The sequence below is a fragment of the Erythrolamprus reginae genome, chromosome 10, assembly GCF_031021105.1.
Source record: "Erythrolamprus reginae isolate rEryReg1 chromosome 10, rEryReg1.hap1, whole genome shotgun sequence".
Classification (NCBI taxonomy): domain Eukaryota; kingdom Metazoa; phylum Chordata; class Lepidosauria; order Squamata; family Dipsadidae; genus Erythrolamprus; species Erythrolamprus reginae.
In genome coordinates, this window is record NC_091959.1 from 24,817,104 (window position 1) to 24,831,864 (window position 14,761).

The following is a 14,761-nucleotide window of genomic DNA, read 5'->3' on the forward strand; positions in this document are numbered from 1 at the left end:
CTGAACCGGGGTGAACCGGTAGCAGCCCACCACTGCTATGGATTTCCTCCCAAACCATCAAATATGTGCACCAGGGTTTTTAAAAAATGGGGATTCCCTATTCTAGCAACCAACATTTTTCTTACTTAATCCATTAATGCTCAGGAACTGTTTGTTTTTTTGTTATTGTTCATCTGTTAAGCAATCAATTATTACTGTTTAGATTATTAATCTATTTTGCGCTGCCTCTCAAATCAAATGACTCTGGCAACACATACCACCCTTTATAGGACTTGGTTTCTCTCATCGTTGCATAAGTGACGATAATGGGTAAACATTCAATTAGGAATTCCCATCTTTCTCCACCCCCATATGGGTTTTAGCAGCATTTTGACGGCGGGTGAGACAGTAATAACTGGGATAAGCCCGTTATGAAATTTGTGGACGATGGAAAGAAAGAAAGAAAGCAGAAACCGATTTGCTGCTTTCTAGGCCAGTGGTTTTCTTGGGAGATTTTTGCATGCAAGAGCCACTTGTCAACAGCCTCATTACAACCTCTAATCTCAGGCTTGCTTTGCGTAAGTGCTGGAAACCTTTGCAGTGTGGGGCATGCTTTGCACACTCAGTGGGCACCGAGCGGGCGGAGGGCTCTTGCTCCAGGGATGCAAACTCCTGGCCATGCAGCGTGTGCAGAAGCCAAACCAAATTGATTGCTACCCTGGTGTCCAAATAATTGGATAAATTGGCCATGGAAACGAATAGGAGTTGAAGCAAGGCGAAAAGAAGGAAGCCCCATCTCCTTTCCATGTGTATATATGCGTGGGGTGTGCAATGCACACCTCCGGTGTTGCATCCCATCCCATCCGATTGGCTTTCTTATTTCTATTTGTCCATCTTCAGAATTACGCTTTGGGCTATTGTCCTGTTGAAGCATTTTGAACAACTATGGGATTCCATTGCAGGAGTATTCACCTGCCTCCTTTCATTTGTCTAATATTTTTTTGTTCGTCCTATGGGGAAAACACACACACACTTCTCCAGAATGGTTATCCTGCCTAATGAGCAGAGCGAAGGGTGGGTGGGGGACTGAGGCCTCCGACAAAAGCCGCAAACCATTTTCCATTCGAGTTGGGTTGCTACTTTGACCTCTTCACAGGTCTTCTTTGCCCCCCTGTCACATCTTTGAAAAGACAGGCGTTTGAAAGACGGCTTCATCTCGGTTTGGTGCAGCTTTCACGGTAGCAGCGTCTCAACACATCAGAAGTTTTTGCATTTGAGTGTTTGCGAAACATCTAAGCAAAAACATGATAACTCAACTTTTGCATCCAGCGTTCTGGCTATCTGCGAGGTTCTGCTAGGACAAGCTAAAAAAAAAAGGGAAACATTCTTCCAAAATTTAAACATGACTCCAACAGAACGCTTTCGTTTGCTCAAAACCTACTGTTTTCTGATAATTGAGGGTCATCTATAACAGTGTTTCCCAACCTTGGCAACTTGAAGCTATTTGGACTTCAACTCCCAGAATTCTGGGAGTTGAAGTCCAGATATCTTCAAGTGGCCATGGTTGGAAAACACTGATATATAAGGCTTGGTCAAAAGATTTGCTTGGATATTCTCACGTGGCTAGCACATCACTTGTCGGAAGCTCGCAAAATGGGATCACCTGACTCCAAGACACTGCAACCGTCATAAAAACAAACCAGTTGCCAAGCATTCGCTGGCTGGGGAATTCTGGGAGTTGAAGTCCAAATATCTTCAAGTTGCCAAGGTTAGGAAACGCTGCTCTAGAGCAGTGATGGCGAACCTATGGCATTAATAGCACGCAGAACCATATCGGAGGGCACGAGAGGCATTGCCCTATGTCCACTCCAATGCACACGCGTGCTTTGTCCAGAATATTTTCGGCCTGTTTTGCCCTAGGGAGGCTTCAGGGAAGCTTGAACCCTCCAGAGTGCAAAAAAACAGCACAACGGGCAAACCGGAAGTCCATTTTTCCTGAACTTCCAGTTTGCCCGTTGGGCCATTTATTTCACCATCCTAGGCTTCAGTGAGGCGTGTAAATATGCGCGGGCCCCAGAGGGGGTTGTGTTCATGTGCAAGGGGGTGCGCGTGCAGGGGCAGGGAGGGAATGTGTGCTGGCGTGTGCACCTTCCCCCCTTTTGCAATGTGACCCAAAAAGTTTCGCCATCACTGATCTAGAACAGTAGTGAAATGCTACCAGTATGCCCCAGTTCGGGCATACTGGAAGTAGCAGCCGCCAGTGGTTTGGAGAACCGGTGGTGGCAGTAGCGCGAGGCTCTGCCCATTGTAACCATTTCCTTGTTTTTTACACTCTGCACATGCGCAAAGCCTTCTTGATGGTTGATGGGGTGAGCGCACTTCCGAACTGGTAAATAGATTTCCTTGCTGATCCAGACTCCCTTTTTGGGGCAGTTTAGAAATGTGAAGCATCAATAATCAAACTGCAGGGTCTGGGTTTGGCTGGCGTAGAGAAAAGAAGGATTAGGGGTGACACAATACCAGTATTCCAGTACAGTGGTATCTCTACTTAAGAACTTAATTTGTTCTGTGACCAGGTTCTTAAGTAGAAACGTTCTTAAGTAGAAGCAATTTTTCCCATAGGAATCAATGTAAAAGCAAATAATGTGTGCAAAATCCATTAGGAAAGAAATAAAAGCTATCCTATCCTATCCTATTCTATTATTCTGCTTTCCATTCTATTTTCTATTCTACTCTACTCTATTCTATTCTATTCTTCTGCTTTCCATTCTATTTTCTATTCTACTCTACTCTATTCTATTCTACTTTCCATTCTACACTCCACTCCACTCCACTCCACTCTACTCTATTCTTCTATTTTCCATTGTATTTTCTATCCTATCCTATCCTATCCTATTCTACATTCCATTCCATTCCATTATATTCTATTTTCCATTCTATCTTCCATTCTATTTTCCATTCCATTCCATTCTATTTTATCCTATCCTAATCAATCTTGTATGTTTCCTGATAGAATCTGAGGTCCGTCCAAAGTCTGTCTGCTATTCCACGACGTCGCATCAGCTTTGTAAATGAAGTTAGTCTTCTACGATGCCTTTTTTGGATCCTGCTTTCTGGCTAGTGATGCTGCTTTTAACTTTAAGAACAAAACCCAAATATTTTTCCTCTCCTCTTCCCTGTGCTCTTCATTTTCTCCCCTTTCCTCCCCTCTGAGTGTTTCCAGAAAAACAAAACCAAACCCAAACAGTTCCAAAGTGTGGGGCATCCATTATGCCTTTCTGGGAACCCTTCTAAACCCCCCCCTTTTTCCTCCCCCTGCGGAAGAAGGGGAGGGAGTGGGCTGGAGGGAACCTAGGGAGACCCTAGTGTGTGTGCGTGTGTGTTCAAAAACAGTGGGCGGAATGGCTTTGGATGGAGAGGCAGCGAGTGCTGCATCAAACCCGGCCGCCTTATGCGCGGAAATGTTCAAAGTGCAGCCGAGATAGATAAAGCCCTTTGATGGGGGAGTGGATATTTCCCAGGGACATTGCAAGCAATAATCCAGATGTTCTTCTGTTAATGCAACGAGTGTCCATGGAAAGACGAGGAGCTCTTCGCCAAATGGAGCCGGCTGTAGACTTTGGCCCCGTCCCTCCCCTGCTGTCCGGCCATATGGAAGCAATCTCCATGTCCTGGTTAATGGCCAGCCTCAGATTCCCCTTTTCAGGGAGCCTCCCAGAGCTTGAGCGGGCCCGGCTTTTTAATGGGCAAGCGAGGAAGATGGTGAGTTTGGCTTTCCAAGACAAACAGGCCATTTGAAAAAGGGAAAATGGGGAGCCACGCAATTATTTTACTACTGTAGAATGTATTTCGAGGAAGAGTTGGCTCTTTTCTGTTAGGCAATTGGCTGACTGCAGCTTTGGGTGACATTTCTCTCCCTCCCTCCATCCCTTCCCCCTCCATTCCTTCCTTCCTTCCTTCTTCTTCCTTCCTTCCTTCCTCCCTTTCTTTCTTTTTCCTTCCTTCCCTCCCACCCTCCCACTTTCCTCCCTCCCTCTCTCCTTCCTTTCCTTCCTCCTTCCTCCCTCCCTCCTTCCTTCCTTCCCTCCCACTTTCCTCCCTCCCTCCTTCTCTCCTTCCCTTCCCTCCCTTCCTTCCTTTTTTCCTTCCTCCTTCCTTCCTTCTCCTTCCTCCTTCCTCCCTCCTTCCTTCCTCCCTCCTCCCTCCTTCCTCCCTCCTTCCTTCCTTCTCCTCCCTCCCTTCCTTCCTCCTTCCTCCCTTCCTCCTTCCTTCCTTTCTTCTTTCTCCTTTCTTCCTTCCCTTCCTCCCGCTTTCCTGACTCCCTCCCTCCCTCTCAACTTCCCTTCCTTCCTCCCTCCCTTCTTTCCTTCCTCCCTCCCTCCCTCCTCCCTCCCTCCCTCCTTCCTTCCTTCCTTCCTTTCTTCTCCTTCCCTCCTTCCTTCCCTCCCTCCCTCCTGCTTTCCTCCCTCCCTCTTCCCTTCCTTCCTTCCTCCCTTCCTTCTTTAGCACATTATTTTATCCCCTGGTTAGGGCTGAAAAAAAATTCTTTGGAGGGAGTAGGGATGAAAACGAGCCTGCAAAGATGTAGAGCTGGAAAAAACCTTATTCAGAGGAAGTAGGAAGCCAGGAAGATTGTTAGCACCTTGTTAGGGCTGAAAACACTTTTTTGGAGGGAGTAGCAATGAAAACAAGCCTGCAAGCCGGGAAGATCATTAGCACCTTGTTAGGGCTGGGGGGAAAAAACCCTTCAAAAAAGTTACATTCGGAGCGTAAGATGCACCCAAATTTTCATCCTGTTTTAGGGAGAGGTTACTTTGAAAAATACGGTAGTTTTAGCTTCCAGAAATTTGTGGTTAGTCATCTCTCTTAGCCATTATCCAGTTGGACTACTGCAGTACGCTCTCTGAGGGGCTGCCCTTAGAGATCATTTGGAAGCTGCAACCAAGTGCAATGGTGTGTACTTGCATATCACATCTGTATTAACAGCTGCCGTTGGTTGTCAGTTGGCTTCTAGGTGCAATTCAAGATACCGTTTTTCACCATGAAGCCTTTCATCTTTTGGGTCTCTCTCAGTGGCCACTTTTTCCCCAGGAACATCTGTCTGCCCAGGAAGATTCCCTTGATTGAGAAAATGACCACAAGTGTCCCTTCTTGGTTCCTGTGAAATTGTGTTTTCCCCACATGGACAATCACACTTTCCCCTCCCGCCTTTGAGGAAATTGGCGACAACAACGGTTGCTCCATCAAATCCGGGTGATTGCTCTGTTGTCACTTCCTCTTGGGTCACGAGATTGTGTCTTTTATTGTTATGGTTAATGCCTCCATTCAGGATTGCCAGTTCCATAAGAACATTATGTAGTACTAGTGGTTGGTTGTTGTGTGTGTGTGTTTTTTTTTACACTGACTATATGGTTTAAAACCAATTATACATTGGAGGCTTGTAAGCTGTTCGGTGCTTGTAGATTGGAGTGGCCTACCAGCTCCTGTAAGTAAATAAATGGACCAGCCTCTATTTGCAGCTATTCCTCCGAGTATCCTCCTGTTAATAAGAAAGGTTTTAATCTCAGAGCAGAGATAAGCAGAATTGCAGGGCAGAAAAAAGCTGCAGCATAAAGGAGCTTGAAGTGAGGGAGTTGGCAAACAGTTCTAAAGTGTGTGTGTGGGGGGGAGGTGGTTAGAAGTAGCTAATGTGACTTTATAAAAAGCTTAGTGAAGATCTGAAAACAAGGCAGGATGCTTTAGAAAGGAGGGGTTGCTAAGGAACTTGGAAAGAAATTCCCTTCTGGACCAAACGGAGTCTCAAAATTCTAAGAGAATTCCTGGAAACCTGCCACTCAAACATATTGCCGCACGAATCCCAGCGCCCAAGTAGGTCCGTCAGAGTTGACCTTCTCCAGGGCCCGTCGACGAAACATTGTCGTCTGGCAGGTCCCAGGGGAAGAGCCTTCTCTGTGGTGGCCCCGACCCTCTGGAATCAACTCCCCCCAGAGATCAGGACTGCCCCCACCCTCCTTGCCTTTCGCAAACTCCTTAAAATCCACCTCTGCCGTCAGGCATGGGGAAATTGATTTCCCGGGCCGTTTTGTTTTATGAATGGTTTGTCTGGGATGTATGACTGTTTTTATATCAAGAGTTTTAAACTGTTTTTATCGTTGGATTTGTATTGTATTTTGTTGTTGTGAGCCGCTCCGAGTCCCTGGAGAGGGGTGGCATACAAATCTAATGAATGAATGAATGAATGAATGAATGAATGAATGAATGAATGAATGAATGAATGAATGCCATCAACAGGCAGATAGAGATAAATCACGTCTACATACCGTTCAAAAGAGACAATCAGAAGGCCTAAAAAAGTCAGCTTTGAGTTCTTGGAACTCTTAAGCAATTCAGGACACATTTAAAAGAAAACCTATATATTTACATAATCAGTTTACATAGTCACCCATCTCACAAATGTGACCTGTAGGAGACATAGCATTAAAACTAAACCAATCAAGGCAGTAGTAAGAATAATGACACCTGAGGACAAATTAGGAAGTAGAAACTCACAGTGATGGGCACAATTGACCTTTAAACCTCATGCCCGAGGGAACGTCCAGGAGAACGGTCACATTTAGGTACTTTTTAATGCCCCCCCCCCCCCTTTTAAATATGTCAATAAATGCAAAAACTGGGTGGACCAGTTTGTAGATGAGTATATGGAGGAATATCTCAGAGTACAAATGGAATTATTTGGGTTTTTTTTACGTAGGTGAAGGACTTTGCTCTTGTCGATGTTGAACATCATTTTGTTGGTATGGGCCCACTGTGTTAGTCTGTCCATGTCATTCTGTAATTTGAGCCTGTCTTCTAGCGTATTGGCTATCCCCGCCAGCTTGGTGTCGTCTGCGAATTTGATTAGTTGCCCTTCTATTCCTTCGTCCAGGTCATTGATGAAAATGTTGAAGAGCACAGGGCCCAGGATAGAACTCTGTGGTACCCACTGCCTACCTTCTTCCATGTGGATTTGGAACCGTTGAGGACAACTTGTTGGGTGCGGTTGGTCAGCCAACTGTTAATCCATCTGCATGTCTTGTAATCTACCCCGCTTTTTTCTAATTTGTTGATTAAGAGATTGTGGTCAACTTTATCGAAAGCTTTGCTGAAGTCTAAGTATATGAGGTCCACTATGTTGCGCTGGTCTACTGATTTGGTTATGGTGTTGAAAAAGGATATGAGATTGGTTTGGCATGATTTGTTTCTGACAAACCCAGCTTCAACGTGCATATGTGTGCTGGCCAGCTGATTTTTGGCTCTCACAGAGGCTCTGGGAGGGTGTTTTTGGCTTCCAGAGAGCCTCCAGGGGGATGGGGAGGGCGTTTTTACCCTCCACTGGCTACAGGGAAGCCATTGGAGTCTGGGGAGGGTGAAACACGAGCCTACAGAACCTACCAAAAGTTGAGAAACAGGCTGTTTCTGGCCCCCAGAGGACCTCCAGGGGGTGGGAAAATCTCCCCAGGCATTGAATTAGGGGTTTGGGCACTCACACATATGCGACAGTATGCGCGCATGCTCTTTCGGCACCCGAGGGAAAAAAGTTTCGCCATTACTGCCCTATACCATTTCAGACAAATGGTTATCCAATCTCTTCTTGAGTCTTCATTGACATACAGTGGTATCTCTACTTAAGAACTTAATTCATTCCGTGACCAGGTTCTTAAGTAGAAAGGTTTGTAAGTAGAAGCAATTTTTGCCATAGAAATCAATGTAAAAGCAAATAATGCAGGCAAACTCATTAGGAAAGAAATAAAAGCTCGGAATTTGGGTGGGAGGAGGAGGAGGAGGAGGAAGAAGAGGAGGAGGACAGTCGCTGCTAAAGGAAGAATGTGAGGTGAGGAGAATCAAAAAAATCCAAAACTTTAAGGCTTAAAAAAAAATGTCAGGAAACTGGCCGGGCCTTTGTGCATGCTCTCAAATTTCCTGGGAAATTTTTTGGAGTTGGGTTCTTAAGTAGAAAATGGTTCTTAATAAGAGGCAATTTTTTTTTTGAACTCCTGGTTCTTATCTAGAAAAGTTCTTAAGTGGAGGCATTCTTAGGTAGAGGTACCACTGTACTCCTGTTTGTACGCCACCCTGAGGCCATTTGGAGAAGGTCATAGAAACATAGAAACATAGAAGACTGACGGCAGAAAAAGACCCCATGGTCCATCTAGTCTGCCCTTTTACTATTTCCTGTATTTTATCTTACAATGGATATATGTTTATCCCAGGCATGTTTAAATTCGGTTACTGTGGATTTACCTACCACGTCTGCTGGAAGTTTGTTCCAAGGATCTACTACTCTTTCAGTAAAATAATATTTTCTCATGTTGCCTTTGATCTTTCCCCCAACTAACTTCAGATTGTGTCCCCTTGTTCTTGTGTTCATTTTCCTGTTAAAAACACTTCCCTCCTGTACCCTATTTAACCCTTTAACATATTTAAATGTTTCGATCATGTACCCCCTTTTCCTTCTGTCTTCCAGACTATACAGATTGAGTTCATTAAGTCTTTCCTGATACGTTTTATACTTAAGACCTTCCACCATTCTTGTAGCCCGTCTTTGGACCCGTTCCATTTTGTCAATATCTTTTTGTAGGTGAGGTCTCCAGACTTATAAATCTCAGAAATTAAATTAAATTAATAGTAATTATCTTTTCCCCCCTCAACTTTAGGCAAGCTTCATGAGAAGCAGCAGGCTGGTAGATATGCTGCAAAAAAACCAGTTGTGGAATGGAACAGTGACTGTGGCTTTACTGGAAGGAAGGAATATCCCTGTGGGCGGCATGACCCACATCTCCGTTTTGTTGAAAATGGGCCAGGAAAAATTCAAAAGTAAGGTAAGCGTGATTGAGACGTGTGTACTGCCAACTGCTGTGATCTGAAGCAAGTCGGTCCATTGGAAAGTCAGTCCATCCTGAACTATAATTAAAACACAGATTTGTATCGTACAACAAACAGGAGTCTTTTCTATCTACAGTAATCCCTTGCTACTCCACGGTTCATCTTTCATGGATTCGCTACTTCATGGGTTTTCAAAGGGGACTTAAATCCATTAAATCCATTGAAAATTTTAAATCCATTAAAAATCCATAAAATTCTTCTACAGTACTACTGTACTCTATTAAAGAAACTGGTAGGATATCCCATGTAGTTCCAGCTGAGAAACATTTATAGAATGACTGTTTCATGCAAAGGGTGGGTTTTAAAAGTCCAAATACTCGTTAAATACATAAAAAAATATCTTTCCTCTACTTCACGGAAATTCATTTTTCACGGGTGGTCTTGGAACTCATCCCCCGCGAAAAATGAGGGATCCCTGTAGACCAGTGGTTCCCAATCTGTGGCCCACAGCCCACATTTGGGTTCCAGACGGAGGTGGGTTTCAGCAGGTTCTGACCAGTTCTGGAGAACCAGTTGTGGAGATTTTGAGTAGTTCGGGGAACCGGTAAATACCACCTCTGACTGGTCCCACCCCCATCTATTTTCTGCATCCCAAGTGCCAGCTCATTACCACTACCTGACTCTGTAGTATCTTCTCCTAACCCCCAAAACTTTACTCTTAGACTCTCCATTGTGGACCTCTCCAGATTCCTAAGAGGTCAGTATGGGGCGTGCATAAGTGTCCCAGCATGCCTTCCCTCCCCTGTCCTACTAGTATTACTAGTATCATCTATATGAATATTATTATATCTAATGTTTTTTTTCTTATTTTTCTTTTTACTAGTATCATGTATATAAATATCATTATATCTTTACATACCTCCAATATGTACTTGACAAAACAAATAAGTAAAATAAGTAAAATAAATAAAATAAATAAAATAAGTAAAATAAATAAATAAAATGATTGGGAGGAAATAGAGATTTTGCAGTAACCTTCCCCGGGAGTGGGGAGATTAGGTCCCACAGAGTTGGCCTTCTCCGGGTCCCGTCAACTAAACAATGTCGTTTGACGGGACCCAGGGGAAGAGCCTTCTCTGTGGCGGCCCCGGCCCTCTGGAACCAACTCCCCCCAGAGATTAGAATAGCCCCCACCCTTCTTGCCTTTCGCAAGCTTCTTAAAACCCACCTCTGTCGTCAGGCATGGAGGAATTAAGATATTCTTTCCTCCTAGGCTTCCACAATTTATGTATGGTACGTTCGTATGTATGATTGGTTTTAAAATAAGGGTTTTTAGCTTCTTTAGTATTGGATTGTCGCATGTTGTTTTTACTACTGTTGTTAGCCGCCCCGAGTCTACAGAGAGGGGCGGCGTACAAATCCAATAAAATGAAATGAAATGAAAATGAAATGAGAGATTGGAGATTTTACAGCATCCTTTCCCTGCCATGCCCCCCACGCCATTATTATTATTATTATTATTATTATTATTATTATTATTATTATTAATTAATTAATTAAATTTGTATGCCGCCCCTCTCCGTAGACTCGGGCCATGCCCACCACGCCACACCCACAGAACTGGTAGTATTTTTTTTGTTGAATCCCACTACTTGTCCCGGCTTATTGACCACTGGGCCACATGAGTAGCTGGCTGGTACATGTGAATGTGAGCCTGCGCAGAGCCCCACTCATGAGTGACATGGAGGTACTTGTAGCCCATTCACACGAGCGTTGCTGGAAGTGTCACAGGACCTCAGGGACCGCACTTGTGCGAGCGGCAGGTATTTGCACACGTACACAGGCACGCCTGCTCTTACCCCTCCCACAAAACCTTCCCCCCCCTCCACCCACTCCGGGGCGCCAGTTCTGAAAGTTTGGAGAACTTCGATGGAGCAATAGCAATAGGACTTTGACTTATACACAGTGCTTCACAGCCCTCTCTAAGTGGTTTACAGAGTCAGCCTCTTGCCCCCAACCATCTGGGTCCTCATTTTACCCACCTTGGAAAGATGGAAGGCTGAGTCAACCTTGAGCCTGGTGAGATCCGAACTGCCAAATTGCAGGCAGCCAGCAGGCAGCAGAAGTAACCACTGTGGCTGGTAGACAAGCGTCTTTCTCTACCTCAGTGGTTCTCAACCTTTCTAATGCCACGACCCCTTAATACAGTTCCTCGTGTCATGGTGACCCCCAACCATAAGTCTAGCGCCAATTCTCCCAACAGAGCTTTAAGCTGATTGGCAGGAAGGTCAGAGGTAAATGCCTGATTGGTCAGATTGCAAAAATAGGTTCCAAGGCACCAGAATAGAAGGTTTAATTCCTAACACCATGGGAAATTTGTCTTTTCCTCTGGTCTTAGGCAATCCCTGGGAAACGGTCATTTGGCCCCCAAAGGGGTCCCAACCCCCAGGTTGAGAACCACTGTGTCTACCTCCAGATGAATCTTTTTCAGGTACTTGAATTTCCCATCCAGCTAAGAATTCTGGGCTTTGAAGGATACCAACCTGCCCAAAATGCTGTAATCAGAAGATGAGCAAAACCGAGAACTTACCAACACCCTTGTTTACTGACAAATAAGATTTGGAAAGCTCTTATCCCCTCTCCGGCCTTTCTAATCCAAATAGACAGTCCCCATTGGCTATAACACCCATCATGCTTCAAGACCCCCACAAAAGCCTTTGTGTTTAATAGGGTAATTACATTAACTGTATTAAATACTTTTGGATTTAATGGAATGAAAACAAGCATAGCTTCTGCCCCAGATCTCTCTGCCTTCTGCAGCAACTTGATGTTCCCCCGGATATGCACGTATGCGCGGCCCTTCGGTTTCGGTGTCAGAAGTTTAAATTTTCCCACGTGTAGTATAAAAAGTGGTCTCTCTCCCTTCCCCCCCATTTCCCTGCTGTGTTGCAGAAGTTCCCTCTTCATACTTTGTTGGTCTTAAAGTTTGCCTCTCTTTTTTGGGGTGTGTGGATGTACATTTTTTGTAAAAGAACAACAACATGAAAGCTGCAACTCTTTGAACGAACGATGAACCTTTTCACTTTGTGTTTTCTAGACACTGTGTAAGACCGCAAATCCACAGTGGAGGGAACAATTTGATTTTCACTACTTCTCCGACAGGAAGGATGTGTTGGAAATTGAGATCTGGGGAAAAGATAACAAAAAGCACGAAGAAATTTTGGGAATGTAAGCTGCCTTCTTTTTATTACCACAAAACGTGTTTTGCAAAGCTTTGGAAGACAATGCGAAACGTGGTTATATCTCTCTGTTGTGCAGTATTTTAATTGTTGTGATTTTTCTATCAAGAACCTGAGAACTGAAGCTTCTCAAAATTATGTACATACCGGTAATACTGTCTTTCCCGGAAAATAACACCCTGTCTCATTTTTTTTGGAACCCTGAAATAAGCGCTTGGCCTTATTGCCATGCACTCAAAAGCCTGATGGGGCTTATTATCAAGGGAGGTCTTATTTTGGGGAAACCGGGTATCAATGCCCATGAGAATTTTAATTTCAGATACAGATCAACAGAGTTGGATGGGATCCTTACATCTGCCTCTACCTAGGATCGAACTCAGAACCTTCTGATTTGAGGCAAGAGCTCACCTCTAGGCCACAGCACCTTTGTTACTTTTGGGAATTTAAATTTAATCCCATGGGACTCAAGGCGGCTTACAACAATAACAATAACACAATACAATCTCAAATATAAATAACAAAATCAGTAAAAACCCCATTATAAAAACCCCAGCGAACTATCCAATGAAACACACATCTATACCAAGTCAATCCCCATTCAGCCATGACTAGATGTTAACGTTAACGGCCAGGTCTTCATGACCTTTCGGAAGGGCAGTAGGGTGGGAGCCGTACGGACATTGGGGGTAGTTGATTCCATAGAGCTGGGGCAGCCACAGAGAAGGCCTTCCCCTGCAGACCTGCCAACATACATTGCTTAGTCCAGTGTTTCCCAACCTTGACAACTTGAAGATATCTGGACTTCAACTTCCAGAATTCCCCAGTTGAAGTCCAGATATCTTCAAGTTGCCAAGGTTGGGAAACACTGGCTTAGTCGATGGGACCTGGAGGAGGCCAACTCTGTGTGATCTAATCAATCTCTGGGAGGTACGCGGCAGGACGTGGTCTATAGATAGTCAAAAACCTTTACCAAAACTTTATTGGCAGGAAACGTTTAGAGCAACATCTCTGTTGTTAAATAGAACAGGAAGAGATAACATGCAGAATTTCTGAGCCTGGGACTTCTCTCAGCTGAGCAGACCCCATGAAGAAAATAGGTGCAAATTACAGAAGGATCTTGACAAACGTGAACAGTGAGCGCTATCTAACCAAATGAAATTCAATGATGAAAAAACAAAATGTATAGGTACAGTATTTATGATACCTTGCTCAACAGTAGTAACTATGAACGGGATCTTGGAGTCCTAGTGGACGACCATTTAAATGTGAGCCAGCCGTGTGCAGCAGCTGCCAAAAAAGCCAACACAGTTCTAGGCTGCATTAACAGAGGGATAGAATCAAGATCAAATGAAGGATTAATACCACTTTATAAGGCCTTGGTAAGGCCACACCTGGAATAGTGCATTCCATTTTGGTCGCCACGATGCAAAAAGGATGTGGAGACTCTAGAAAGAGTGCAGAGAAGAGCAACAAAGATGATTAGGGGACTGGAGGCTAAAACATATGAAGAACAGTTGCAGGAACTGGGCATGGCTAGTTTAATAAAAAGAAGGACCAGGGGAGACGTGGTAGCAGTCTTCCAATATCTCAGGGGTTGCCACAAAGGAGGAGTCAACCTATTCTCCAAAGCACCTGAGGGTAGAACAAGAAGCAAAGGAAACTAAACAAGGAGAGAAACAACTTAGAACTAAGGAGAAATTTCCTGACAGGGAGAACAATTAATCAGTGGAAGAGCTTGCCTTCAGAAGTTGTGAATGCTCCAACAGTGGAAGTTTTTAAGAAGATGTTGGACAACCATCTGTCTGAAGTAGCGTAGAGTCTCCTGACTAAGCAGGGGGTTGGACTAGAAGACCTCCAAGGTCCCTTCCAATTCTGTTATTAATATTGAAGATGACGGTGTCAGAAACCTCTCAGTCCCTCCTCAATTTCTTTTTTCTTTTTTGCAAATGGCTTCTCCTTACTGTGAACGCTTCCTCCTTCGACTTCTCTGTGATATCTCCTCTGGGTTCCCTGAACGGATTCCCTCCTTAAGCTTTACGAGATTTCTCCCTCTTTCCACTCCCCCGACCATCCTCCATTCCCGTTCTATACGGCTGGCTTATTACCGGCAGAGGTCTGGCAAAAGACAATATGGTTGCAGCAATTCTTGGTGTTAAATAGTTGCAAACAGTTAGGAACCGGGACTGGGAGTCTCTCGCTGTGGGGAAACCGTTTTGAAAGCATGACCATGGCGGGTTTATGCGCTCTGGCCCTCGTTTGGAACAGCTGCTGCTGGCTCTCCTGGCCTTCTATGGGATCCTCACCGGGTAGTAAGAAAGGGGAAGGACGGCTCTATTGCTTAGACAGGGAGAAATAATCACTGTGCAAACAATTAGACTCCCAAGTAATTAAACAGCTTGATTGTACATTAAACTCAAGATGTGTTTGGCTCTTAGCAAAGTCCTTCCCCCCGCTTCCTCCTCCTCTTTCTGAATCAGTTCAATTCAATTAGTCAGGAGTGGGGATGGGGGTGTATTGTTTTAAATATGATCATGTCTTGATATGCTTTCCATGGATCCGTGCCCTGGAATTGTTTGGCCACCAATGTTGACTGTAGTTACAGTTCAATACACACAGTGGTACCTCTACTTACAAACTTAATTTGTTCCGTGACCAGGTTCTTAAGTTGAAAAGTTTGTAAG

The 14,761-nt window shown here is 44.4% G+C and overlaps 1 protein-coding gene across 4 annotated transcripts in view; it reads left to right on the forward strand.

Moving 5' to 3' along the window:
* MCTP2 (multiple C2 and transmembrane domain containing 2) overlaps positions 1-14,761 on the forward strand; it is a 232,733-nt gene that overhangs the window by 98,872 nt on the left and 119,100 nt on the right. For all 4 annotated transcript variants that reach the window (XR_011559979.1, XM_070762681.1, XM_070762680.1 and 1 more), the window contains exons 9-10: positions 8,673-8,837; positions 11,939-12,069. Coding sequence is in view for 3 of the 4 variants with exons in the window: in XM_070762681.1 (XP_070618782.1) it covers positions 8,673-8,837; positions 11,939-12,069 (296 nt within the window). In the remaining variant the exon portion in view is untranslated. The remainder of the gene's footprint in view (positions 1-8,672; positions 8,838-11,938; positions 12,070-14,761) is intronic.